Raw genomic sequence first — 11,745 nt, forward strand, 5'->3', positions numbered from 1 at the left:
TCTCTGATGGGGTATTTTATTGAATACACTTTCAAAAAATGTTACATTTGATTGTCTTCATTTTAAATCAATTACAGATCATTATACAGAGGAGTCTTGGCAACTAGTTAAAATCGAATAACTAGAAAGGATTTCAGTGAGATTAATCTTCATCATCTGAAACATCTGAGTTCTTTTTCCATATAAAGCATGTTTTGTCTTTAGAAGCTGTAACCACAGTTTCTCCAGAATATGAAAACAAGCAAGAGAATACTTCATCGGTGTGGCCTTTCAACACTTGACGGCATTGGCCTGAAGAAGCATTCCATATCCTTGCAGTGCCATCTGATGAACCGGTCAATATTAGACCTCCCCCAGGGCTGAAAGATACCTTAAACAATTGTTGTAAGTAAATAACAAGTTTACGACTGTGTTTAAGATTGAATACTTTTGAAACTTCCGCTTTATGGCCGTTCAAACAAAGAAGAAGTTTGGAGTTTCTCCTAGAGTCCCAGACTTTTACAAGACCATTCGCCAGGGCTGTGGCCACTCGTTTTCCAGTCGGATCAAATGTAATATCTAATACCTAAAATGTCCATGATTTTTTTTTCCAAAATTTTCAAATAAATAAAATTTATACTTACTTCATCTTCATGGTGCAAAGTAAAGTTGCAACTTAGGTTCCTTCTGTCCCAAAGTTTTGCTGTGCAGTCCATAGAACTTGTTGCAATAAGATCAGATTCAAAATTGAAAGTACACTTGCTAATGCTATCCTTGTGGTGGTTTAAAACACCAACTTTGCTATAAATGAAATTAGCATATTATTGCCAGTATGTAACTTAGGTTTTCAAAACATTCTCACCTATGTGTCCTCGTGTCCCAGAGAATTACATTGCCATCGAATGAACCGGTAATCAAATGTTTTCCATCTGTGCTAAACTCTATCGTTATGAGGGAATCATTATGCCCTTCCAATACCCAAAGTTCAACCCCTGAAACAGCAGTACACATATCATATACACATAAAAAATATAATACTGAAGAAGAAGAATTAATATTGTAGAATTTTAGAATTTCCATTATATTTGCTATATTATCTGATTGTTATATTTATATAAATATTTACAAAAAATTGAAATTTTGTTTAAGTACCTGTGTGAAGATCAAAAATTCGACCTGTATGATCCATAGAACCAGTAGCGATGTGTCTCTTTGTAGGTTCATACCTTACGATTACAACTTCTTCCGTGTGACCTATAAAAGATGCCAGCCTTTCACCACTTTCTGAATCCCATATACATGCTGTTTTATCAAAACTTGCAGTCAGAACTCGATCGCTGTTTAAAAATTAAGTCCAATGTTAATGTTAGGCTTTGATTATTAATAAACTGAATCTTTCATCTCACTCAAATGGATAATTGAACATAACATCGAATACAACTCCGTTATGCCCTTCTAAACTGTTCGACAGAACTCCCTTTCCAACATCCCAGATTTTACAACTCCGATCAAAACTCCCTGTTAAACACCTTAAAAAATAAATGATAAATAAAGTTTTCATTGGAAATTATTTAGTTTGTAATTACTTAGTTCCTTCCTTATTAAATGCAACGTTCGTTATTGGCAAGATGTGCTCAATGGTGTTGTACTTGACAAAATTGTGTTTGCTGTCCGCCTTTAACTTGTCCTGCATTTTGCAAAGAGTAGAAATCAAATACGGTTTCACTCCAGGGGTTAACAACTTTTCATTACACATTAACTCATCTGCTAATGATGGTATATGAGTCCTGGAAGTTTAATTGCATAATTGTTAATCATTTTACTATCAAAATTAATCAATTACACTTTGCATGTAATGTATGCAAAAATATTTAATTAAAATTCAATTTAGGGATTACCTTGGCCTTAGTAATCAGCAGAAAGGCATTTATTTATAATAAATGTAATGTATTATTTTAAATAAAATTGTTCATAGTTTTAGTGTTCTTCTTTTTGCACATGAAATTGTATAAAGTTTAATTTGTAGGGTTGTTTTTCCAATAATGAGCGTGCGGTCCTTTTTATTTAAAACTTTATTTTTCTCTCTTTTTTTTAAGTGTCGATATTTCAAGCAGTTTCATCTTCTGTAACTTTTCTTAAGTATTATTTTACACATAGATTTTTGATATCCATGTCAGTACTTAACTAACAAAAATTCCAGAAGATGAGCAAACTGCTTAAAACATAGACATTACTGTAGAAAAGAGAAAAATAAAGACCGCATCTCACGATTTCTAAATAAAGAAAAATAAAGTTTTAAATAAAGTGCTCATTATTGAAAAATTAACTCTACAAAATATATTTGTACACTGAAGGTGTACTGGACCATTCCTTTTATTGTTATTTATCATTTTATTGTTATTGGTCTTCAGCTCTGTATTTTGTTTACTTAAAAAGGCAAACCCTTGTTTTGGTTGAATCAATCATCAATTAATCCTTCCATTCCATTCAAAATATCTTTAAATATGTATCATATAAGAACAAAAAGAAGATAAGATAATGGTCTAATTAAAAAAGACATTTAATTGCTTATCTTTATTATTTGGCTCACTACCATAAGAATGACAGCTATATTTATTGAAAACTGGTACGGTTGCTGTAGGAGGGGGCAGAGGGCTCCTGAGCATGTTTAGCTCCTGATGTCTTGGAGACGTAAACATTTACATAGTTATTTTGATGTAATTTTTTTTTTTTTAATGCTGCACCTTCTTTATGACCTTCGTAAAACTTAATCTAATTTTTTATACGGAAGAAAAGCCTCATTTCTTCCTAGCTTGTCTTTGCCTTGCCAGGCATCTCCCTCTAGTACTTTATGACTAATACCTAATCAGTAAAGAAAAAAAAAAAAAAATGAAAAATATGACCATATCATTTGTTTGGTGTGTACATGTAGTAACATTTTTTTTTTTTCAAAAAGAAAACAAAAAAACTAGACATGAGATATAGGTGGTGGATACAAACATGATATACGCTAGCTGGCATAGAAAAAACATTCAATTCTAATAAACTTACAATCATGTTTTTTATTTAATTTGTCAGAAATCTCTGATATACATCAGTATATTCATATAGTAAGCATTTATAAACAGCGTATATATTTATTCATGATTCCCTATGTTGTACGTTATGTGTATTGCATATTTTTGTATGATATAATATTTTAATTGGTGATACACATTCATAATTACTATGCACATATGTAATTTATATTTTTGACTAGTAATATTGCAATAAAGTGAAATACGAACTATTATTATATATTAATAATAGATTATTCCTTCACTATTATTCATTCTTTATACTATTTTTATTACAAAGAATACCAAAATCTACCAGTTGAGAACATCATTGAATGTGTAGAGCCCCATAATTTAAATACGTACATTTTAAATCTAAGAATTGGCAGAAATTTAGCCTAATCTTACTTGGTTGTTAACTGAAAAAGGTCCAACATCTTTTCCTTTATTAAGCCACCCTGATTGTACACGAGGCAGATCCCTACAAAGCAAATCACCTCAAACACAACTTCTTTTGAAAATAATTTTAAAAGCGCTTGTTCGATTTACCTGGAGGGAAATATCTGATAAGGAGTTTGAGCAGTTTCATCTTTTACTTGTGTCATTCATTGTTTCATGGTACTATCAGGTACATATTGTTGTCCTCTTTTCCAACCCAAAGCGCATAATAAAACTAAAGATCCCCCTCATAGCAAAAATAAAAATATATAACAAGGAGTGAGAAGTGGATACGAGAGGTTTTCTAACAACTGCCTAGCAACAAACAAATGAAAGGTAACAGAATAATAACAATTTTAAACACAATATGTAATGTTTAATCCACAAGCTTACAAGCTTTTGAAAACAACAAACATTGTGAAGGAAGTTAAACAATATTTTTTGTTTAATTTAAAAAAATATAATTACAATAATTTCAGAGGTTTTCTTGTTTAATGTAAACGACATTAACAATATTATTTTAGTGCTGACATTCGAGTTATTAGTATTGCACAGAAATTGTGTTCACTTATTTATTTAATAATACATTTTTTTCATTGTTTTTGTTTTTTTATTTAAAAATATAAATAAATTGTATGAAAGTCTTAAATTTTAAGAAAATCTCAATCGGTGTCATAAATCTTAAACTTTCCCAGGTTGAATCAATCAGTCCTTTCATTTATTTATTTTATTATCTTTTTTTGGAACTGCCCAGCGATTAATGTTCTTACACTCCCGTTCTTCTTCCCTTTAATATTTGACTTTTTGGTTCCTCTGCTTCAGGTTTTTCTTTGTGTTCTGATCGACTTCAGGAAGTTCATCATATTCTTTATTGTTCACTTTCTTTACTGAAACAAATTGGATTTTAGTTGAAGGCAAATTATTAATTTAGGTTAATATTTTGAAAATCATTATCTACGTTTTAAAAGTTATATAATCTAAAAATTCTAAAAGTTTTATGTCAAATAGCAGCTCTGTCTTTGTAAGTTCAAAAACTTTTTTTTTACCCTTCCTCGAGCTAAACTAATAATATTTTGACTTAATAATATTTATATTTTACGTAAATATTATTCAAAATAAGTTTACTATTGAATTTATCTCAAATGTCATTATTGTGGTGGTTTATTAAATCAAGAACATCTGTTAGTTAAAACTTAGTAGCAATTAATATCAAAAGTGTTTGACAGATGCAGTAAAAATCATACATCAATGCTACAAAAAAATAAATAAAAATCAGGATTCTTTTGCCAAAAGTGTTTTTTATGATGGTTTTAATCCTGTAATATTTTTAAGGAGTAATACATGATATACATGATTAGGTTTATTTATTTTTTTATTTTTTGATAAATATTGATAAATAGAGATCAAAAATTTCAAGCTGTACAACAGCATCCAGATTATTTCAACTAAAGAAAGTTATATAAAAAATAAATAAACAAAATATATTTTTGTATATTATTAAAACTGTTTCTTACATTCCTTCTTCTTAATTGTTGGTTTCTTGATGGGTAATTTCTTAACAGTTGTCACCGAAGTCTCCCTAATCTGCCTCAAAAGGTCAGTGATGAAATTGAACATTAGGTAAACCTGGAGGAGGACGACCCCTGTCAGCGCTCCTATTCTGACGGTCGGAGTATTGAAATCGCCTTCAACTTTTGAAGGCTCATTTGAGTTAGCTAGGCCAAACCAGAAAATAAGGAAGGCCAGAATAACAGAAGTGAGACGTGCAAGGACAAACACAGCTTGGGTGACAAGTGTGCTTACTAAAACATTTGAAAAAGAAATTGAAGTTTTTACTTTGTGTTTTACTATTTGTAAACGTACCTGCTTTTCCTTTTTCCTCTTTGTCAACAAAACTTATAAGAGCACTGATGTGGTTGAAGACCTCAGCGAGGTAATGAACGACTAATAAACAAACTCCAACTCTGGTAAAACTTTAAAAAAAAAATTATTATATTCTCAGAACTTACACATCAAGATTATGCAAATTCAATAGCAAACAGATTCTTACTTGAATAAATAAAATGACGCTATGAAGAAAATAGCAACAGTGGCATATGATACTTTGTCAAAAATGTCTTCTTTTTTAACTTTTTGGAAATATAGTTCAGGGTAAGTGTGAAGCCAGTAGCAGATTTGAATTATATAGAAAAACTTGAACATGAAAGTCATCTCCCTGTGTGGGTAGCCTTCCCACAACGATGAAAGATTTAGTAAATAATTTTCCCTAATAAAATATTACAAAAAAAATTAATTAAGTATTTAAACAAAAATATCTTTGGTCAATAAAATGAATTAAGACCAAGTGAACTTACTTTAAGATAATATGGACACCCCATGCAACAGACATGACGTAGAAGCATAAAAGCTGCCCAGATTCATTGAATTGTGTCTGTTTTCCTTTTGACAGATGCAGCCTCTTCGAAATTTTCTATTATACAAATAAGATCAAAATATTAAATCTTAAAATAACTTCAAAGAAAACCAAATTTGGAATAATTAATTAAAAATAATAAAAACTCAAGGAAAATTAAACTGTTAATATATATAATTTTGTATAATCAATTTTAGGATCTCTAGTGATCAGTAATAACTGTTATTATATTTAGGCATTCTAATCACACGCAACTATTTTTCTTTTAGTGCGCTAAATTATACCTTATCAAGAGCTAAATTAAAATTATTTTATAAACCTAAATTGTATATTAATTCAATCAAGGGAAAATTAAATCATGGAAGCCCACCATATTTGATTAAGAATTGCAAGTTGTTACCTGGCAGTACCTCTCCTTGGATTTTCATTGAAAAAAGTCTTATCTACTTTTATATGTCATACAATTTATGAAAAGTGATACTTTACAGAAGTGGGGACAGAAGATACAGTAGGCTGAAGAAGCAAGGTCAGGGCTTCAAGTTCCAAAAACAATGAGCACAGTCTTTTCTTTCTTTTTTGCCATTTACCTATTGTCTTCAACCATGTTAATAATTAATTTATTGGTTATTTATAACAATTATAAATTACAACCAGTTCATTTAATAAAAATCAACCAAAGCCCGATAAATCGTTTTGGAAAAAGCCTGATAAACTTTGAAATTTTAAGTAGTCATTAAAAATCTGGTGGTCTATTTTTAATTTTATTTTTCCATTAGAGAAGATGGGACCTCAGTGTGTCTACAGATTATGCCACTCAGGTAATTTGATAAAACATTCATAACTTGGATTTTCTACTGGGGAAAACAAGCATATTTATAATCTACATTTATTTTTATGTCAGTTGGACCTTTTAAATTTGGAAAAGATTCTACTTTGAAACAATTGAAAATGTGATGAGACCAAAGTTTTGAAATATTAACTTCATAAGATTTTTAAAAAATCATTCTTAAATCTAATCTTTCTGTTAGGTATTTCTGAATTGAGCAAGGGAATGCCAGAGCAGTGGGTTTATTACTGTATTCTACTGATTACTGAGATTTATTTACTTAGTAATAATTATTTTATTATTTACTACTATTATTGAGATCTACCAAAGAATGAGGAAAATATCATGGCTAACTGCTGATATGACTATCACAGCGATTGGAAAAACCAACACTGAATTGTATGAACTTAAAGCCTCTGGACATTGCCAACAGGAAAAAAATAATACATTCCACCTAAATGGTTTTTAAATTCTATTAGCCATCACAGCCACCTTGGCATTACATCAGATGGGAAAAACACATAATTAACAATATAATGTCATAGAAAACATATTGGCAAAGGTCCATTGCATATCAAATCCAAGCTTCTTTAATAGCAAATCCCAAGCCCATAGGGACTTAAAATCAAATAAATGCTATAACTGGAGCATTTTCAGTACCAAATTACTCAACTGCTGTCGCATATTATTCAAACCGTTATGTTAGAAATGAAAATCTTCAGTTAAGTCAAGTTGGAAAGTTGGATGGCCAACGAGATAAGGGTCATGTCAACACTGACCCTTTCTACTTGATCAATGCCAAACATCTAAACAGGCAGTGCAAACTTGTCACATGTTTTAATATATAATAACAATGTTTGATGTAACTACAATTATAGTGATTAGATAAGCTATGCCCACATAATTATAAGGGAAATTAAATGCAATACAGTAATCCCTTAACACTTGTGATTTTGACATTTGCGGTTTTCACTATTCCTATATGAAAAAATTAGGAAAGATTTGACATTTGCAGGAGGTCCGATTTCTTTATTGGCATAAAAAAAGTTGCGTAAATAATTTTATTTTCGTATCGAAGCTTTTAAGGCTTATTACACTAAACACAATTCAAAACGAATTTTAAATGCAATCGAGTGTAATTCAGATGAAATATGTTGCTGGAAGAAATTTAACATTGCCGATTGCATTGCAAACATCCTGAATGAACAATGAAGCCTAGTTCAATCAACGCTTGCCACAGGTGAAAATTTGAGTCAAAAGAACACTTTTCCACCAGTTCAAGATGATGAAGAAGAGATCATCTGGCTAGCTCGACAGGTGGGAGGTGAAGGATTTGACAATACAAGAGAAAAGACAAAATTAACGAATTGCTGAATTATCATGAAAAAGAGTTTTGTGACAAAAAGAAGAGGAAACTAAAGAATCCAAGGAAGTTAAATGCAAAGATGAGAACTAGGAAACACAAGTAAGTTTTTCGCAGGTGAAAAAGAGAACACTTCCATCAGTTCAAGATTATGAAGAATAGATCGTCTGGCTAGCTCATCAGATGGGAGGTGAAGGATTTGACGATATAAGAAACAAGACAAAATTAACGAATTGCTGAATTCTCATGAAAAACACAAGTAAGTTTTCGGCAGGTGTTTATTTTTTCTATCATTTAATATTTTTTATGCAGGTCAAAGCTTTTCTTCAAAACAGCTCAGGGAAATTTTAACCTTAACTTATTCAGCAAGCAATGGATTTAAGTTTTAAGTTTAAGAGGAATGTTGAAGCCGCTTCAAATCCCTATTTGGAAATTCTTAAAGAAATTAAATTATTCGGAGAAACAGTGAACAGTTAATAGTTATTTCTTTCCTTGTACATCAAAAAATACAAACAATGAAAACAATTATCATGTACGTTGTTTTTGTAATTTTTGGCATCATGGAACGTAACCCTCCTTATAGCATAGGAAAATAGACTCTACATTCACAGATTTAACATTCATGGCAGTTTTCTGGAACCAAACACCTGCGAATGTTAAGGGATTACTGTACTTATGTATGTGTGGTACATTGCAGGGATTTGAACGAATGGGTCAATTTAAAATTTCTAAAACGTTTTGTTTAAATGAACAAGTCACAGCTGCTTTCATTCTATCGACCCAAATGGAATCCAGATTGTTCAAGTACCCTTTGGGTGCTTCGCCCTGGTCCACTTTCACCTGTAGGACTGACTTACAGCTTGATTTTACTCACATCTAGGATGTATTCTTGGATGATGGCATGGACGACGATGCAGATGAGGAAATAGAAAAAGGTGGCGCAGACATCCTTCAAACCGTATGTGTACCTGACGAGGAATTCCTGGCCAGTCTGCTCGGTACTGACATTATGGTGCAAAGCTATGAATATGTAAGCATAGGGAGAGGTCGCCTGAAACATATTGTAAGTTTTATGATAGGTCCGGAGCCATACGCGACGCTGGTAACGAAGATACCTGGACCATTAGGCCTATGACGAAGACGAGAGCGGCACATGAGACGATATCCGCATGATTCTGTATGACGAACTCATGACTGAAGAACGGTGGGCTTTTGTTAGACGACTTTCTTCCCTTGAACGTCATTTCGGAAGCTGGGTTTCACCCAACGGAGCGAAGACGAGCACTGAGTGACGACTGGCTCTTTCGATCCGCCACCTTCCAACGCAGCTCGGACGAAACTTCCACAACTGTAGAGTGTAGACACGTCAACAGAATCTCCCCTCCTCAGCTTCCATGAAACCGGACCGCCTCGTTAGAGTAACCGCAAAGTAAACCTTTTTCACAAGTCTACGAATTCTACTTCTTATTTATTGAATTACGCTAGATTCTAATAGAATATTGAATAAATATTATAAAACTATTTTTTTAATAGCGCGGTGGAATATCATTTAAGGTATCAAAGATAAAATACTCTTTTTGGAGAGGATTTTTTTTTTGAGACAGGGAAGCCTCGATACTACTATACATCGATACGTTTCCAAAAACATACATTTCTTCGTACAATTGGCAAACTTTGAGCCAAAACATATGGAAACAATTCCAGCAGTTTCAATCCTTCAGATAATACACATCTAAACCATAATGCGTGGCTCTAAAATGTTTTTGTACACCCTGTTAAAATTTTAAAATTGAGTTGAACCGGCTTTTAAACTAGTTAAAGAAAAGTTTAATGAAACTAATATTAATATTTTATCAAAATTTGTTGGAAAATATAATTGTAAACAAAAAATTATATATGTACACACATACTGAATGTTGAATCCGGCCCGGAGGACCAAAATGTACAATGGCAACAATTTTTTGCACAATGCAATAATTAATTTCGGATCCGCGGTAGAGTTGGTAACATTTAATGTATTACAGAGACAGGAAAGTTATGCTCATGTTTTTTACATTAAATTTTTTATCAAGTTTTTATTTTTAATCAGATATGTAATCACCCTCGTTATCAACAATCCTTTGCCATCTAGTGTGCAAATTTTCAATGCAGAATCGAGTTTTTGATCAATGTAGAGATGGCATTTTGGACACCATCCAAATTTTCCAATTTTTTGCCACTTAGAAATTGTTGAATAATAAATGGAAGTTAGATGGCCCAATTGGGGTGAGGCAATATCTCCTACCCCAATTCATTTTTTCCCCCAGGGTTCGCCTTGTGCAGTGCGGTCTTGCATTATCTTGCTGCAGAATAACTCCTTTTTTGTTGACAATTGCTGGGTACTTTTCAATTAATGATTGATTTACCTTTTATTAACTGATTGTTTACAGAAAAGGTCTGCATTCACAGTTTGTCCAGATTTCAACATTTCAAAATGAACGACCTTGTGAATACCCCACCAAACACACAAAGGCGCCTTTTTGGGGGTATAAACCTTGATTAGTTGTACTTTGTGACAATTTATTCATAGGAGCCAACTTGCATTGTGCATTATCATAGAGAATCCATTTTTCATCTCCAGTGATCAAGCAATCAAAAAATGCTTTTGTATTGTGCCACTGAAGCAAAAACCTGGTCTCTTTTCTTCACCAATCTGCAGAAATGTTCTTGGATGGTCGTCCAGCTAAGAGTGTTTGACAGTTCCTTAATTGTCTGACATGAATTTGCTTCCACTTTCGCCCTTAACACGTCATTGTCTAAAGTTGTTGGATCCTGATCGATATGAGTTGAAAAATCAAAAGTACCTGATTTGAACTTAGAAAACCTTTGGCAGTTTCAAGCGTCTTGGTTGAGATGAACTGTTGAAGAACCTGTACATTTTTCATCTCAACCAAGACCTTAGATAAAAAGAATAATTAATTGAAATAATTAATACTGTCAATTATGACTGCTAAACTTATATAGATTAATAGTAAATGATTTTCAATTAGGAATATTAATAAATGCTAAAATTTGCAAAATTCCACAGTCGTGCCAGACATAGGGGGGTCATCATTTTGAAAACAATTTGTAATGACTAATGCTTGTAAATCCTTCAATAATTTATTGCGGATAAAATTATTAAAATTGAAAACCAAACTGTTCTATTTCTTTTGTCTATTTTTCCCCCTTTCTTTTGTCTCTTATAATATGCCTATTAGCTACCTACACCTTTATTATGCAGTAAACTCAGCAGACGGCTACTAGCTTATTGTTCTTTGTAACATTTGTTGGTATTTTTCAATTCTAATAAAGCATTATTATTACTATTATTATTTTATGTATATCCTTATATCCGTGCACTCCTTGGAGGATTAACCCTTATCTCCACCTTGAATGTATTTGCAATGACATCCTCTCTCTTCATTACTGCCTATTCCAACAATTTTACTCAAGACATTCTCTAAAGAACACAAGCAGGAATTTCAAAAGATACGTTTTTCACATCACAATGCCACATTCATCTATACAGATCGGTCAAGGAGCACTGATGGAATAGGTGCTACCTTTGCTTATAAGAATAAAAAAATTTCAGTCTCCTATTGTCAGTAACTTTACTGTTGAGTTGAGCAATAAATAAATCCTTTAAACA

The 11,745-nt window shown here is 32.0% G+C and overlaps 2 protein-coding genes across 4 annotated transcripts; both read right to left on the reverse strand.

The window, feature by feature from the left end:
* Window positions 1–4,003, reverse strand: LOC106665078 (dynein assembly factor with WDR repeat domains 1-like). Of its 2 annotated transcripts, none has more exons than XM_014391264.2 (9): window positions 3,585–4,003; window positions 3,444–3,516; window positions 1,566–1,766; window positions 1,386–1,508; window positions 1,132–1,316; window positions 842–971; window positions 624–780; window positions 428–565; window positions 1–370 (listed from the first exon to the last, which is right to left on the reverse strand). In XM_014391264.2, the coding sequence occupies exons 1-9, from the start codon at window positions 3,622–3,624 to the stop codon at window positions 143–145; spliced, it is 1,275 nt and encodes a 424-aa protein (XP_014246750.1). In that variant the 5' UTR covers window positions 3,625–4,003; the 3' UTR covers window positions 1–142. The 2 variants fall into 2 exon arrangements, with proteins under 2 accessions (XP_014246750.1, XP_014246749.1); XM_014391263.2 differs by having other exon boundaries at window positions 3,444–3,543.
* A 205-nt stretch (window positions 4,004–4,208) lies between these two features.
* LOC106665079 (translocating chain-associated membrane protein 1) lies at window positions 4,209–9,751 on the reverse strand. 2 transcript variants are annotated; one of them, XM_014391266.1, is made up of 7 exons: window positions 9,191–9,751; window positions 8,950–9,126; window positions 5,828–5,943; window positions 5,524–5,739; window positions 5,337–5,446; window positions 4,988–5,275; window positions 4,209–4,355 (listed from the first exon to the last, which is right to left on the reverse strand). In XM_014391266.1, coding segments are annotated over exons 1-7 (1,038 nt in total). In that variant the 5' UTR covers window positions 9,320–9,751; the 3' UTR covers window positions 4,209–4,353. The 2 variants fall into 2 exon arrangements, with proteins under 2 accessions (XP_014246752.1, XP_014246751.1); XM_014391265.1 differs by having other exon boundaries at window positions 4,209–4,360.
* Between the last annotated feature and the right edge of the window lie 1,994 nt (window positions 9,752–11,745).

The sequence above is a fragment of the Cimex lectularius genome, unplaced genomic scaffold (assembly GCF_000648675.2).
Source record: "Cimex lectularius strain Harlan isolate CLEC.00 unplaced genomic scaffold, Clec_2.1 scaffold32, whole genome shotgun sequence".
Taxonomy (NCBI): Eukaryota; Metazoa; Arthropoda; class Insecta; order Hemiptera; family Cimicidae; genus Cimex; species Cimex lectularius.

Coding starts and splice junctions, on each gene's coding strand:
- LOC106665078 (XM_014391263.2), bottom strand. CDS start 3,624: ATGAAACTGCTCAAACTCCTTATCAGATATTTCCCTCCAG. Junction 1,317..1,385: donor ATGTTCAATTATCCATTTGA/GTGAGATGAAAG, acceptor ATTTTTAAACAG/CGATCGAGTTCTGACTGCAA. Junction 371..427: donor ATAAAGCGGAAGTTTCAAAA/GTATTCAATCTT, acceptor CAATTGTTTAAG/GTATCTTTCAGCCCTGGGGG.
- LOC106665079 (XM_014391265.1), bottom strand. CDS start 9,319: ATGACGTTCAAGGGAAGAAAGTCGTCTAACAAAAGCCCACCGTTCTTC. Junction 9,127..9,190: donor TCATAGGCCTAATGGTCCAG/GTATCTTCGTTA, acceptor AATATGTTTCAG/GCGACCTCTCCCTATGCTTA. Junction 5,944..8,949: donor TCCAAGAATACATCCTAGAT/GTGAGTAAAATC, acceptor TTTGTATAATAG/AAAATTTCGAAGAGGCTGCA.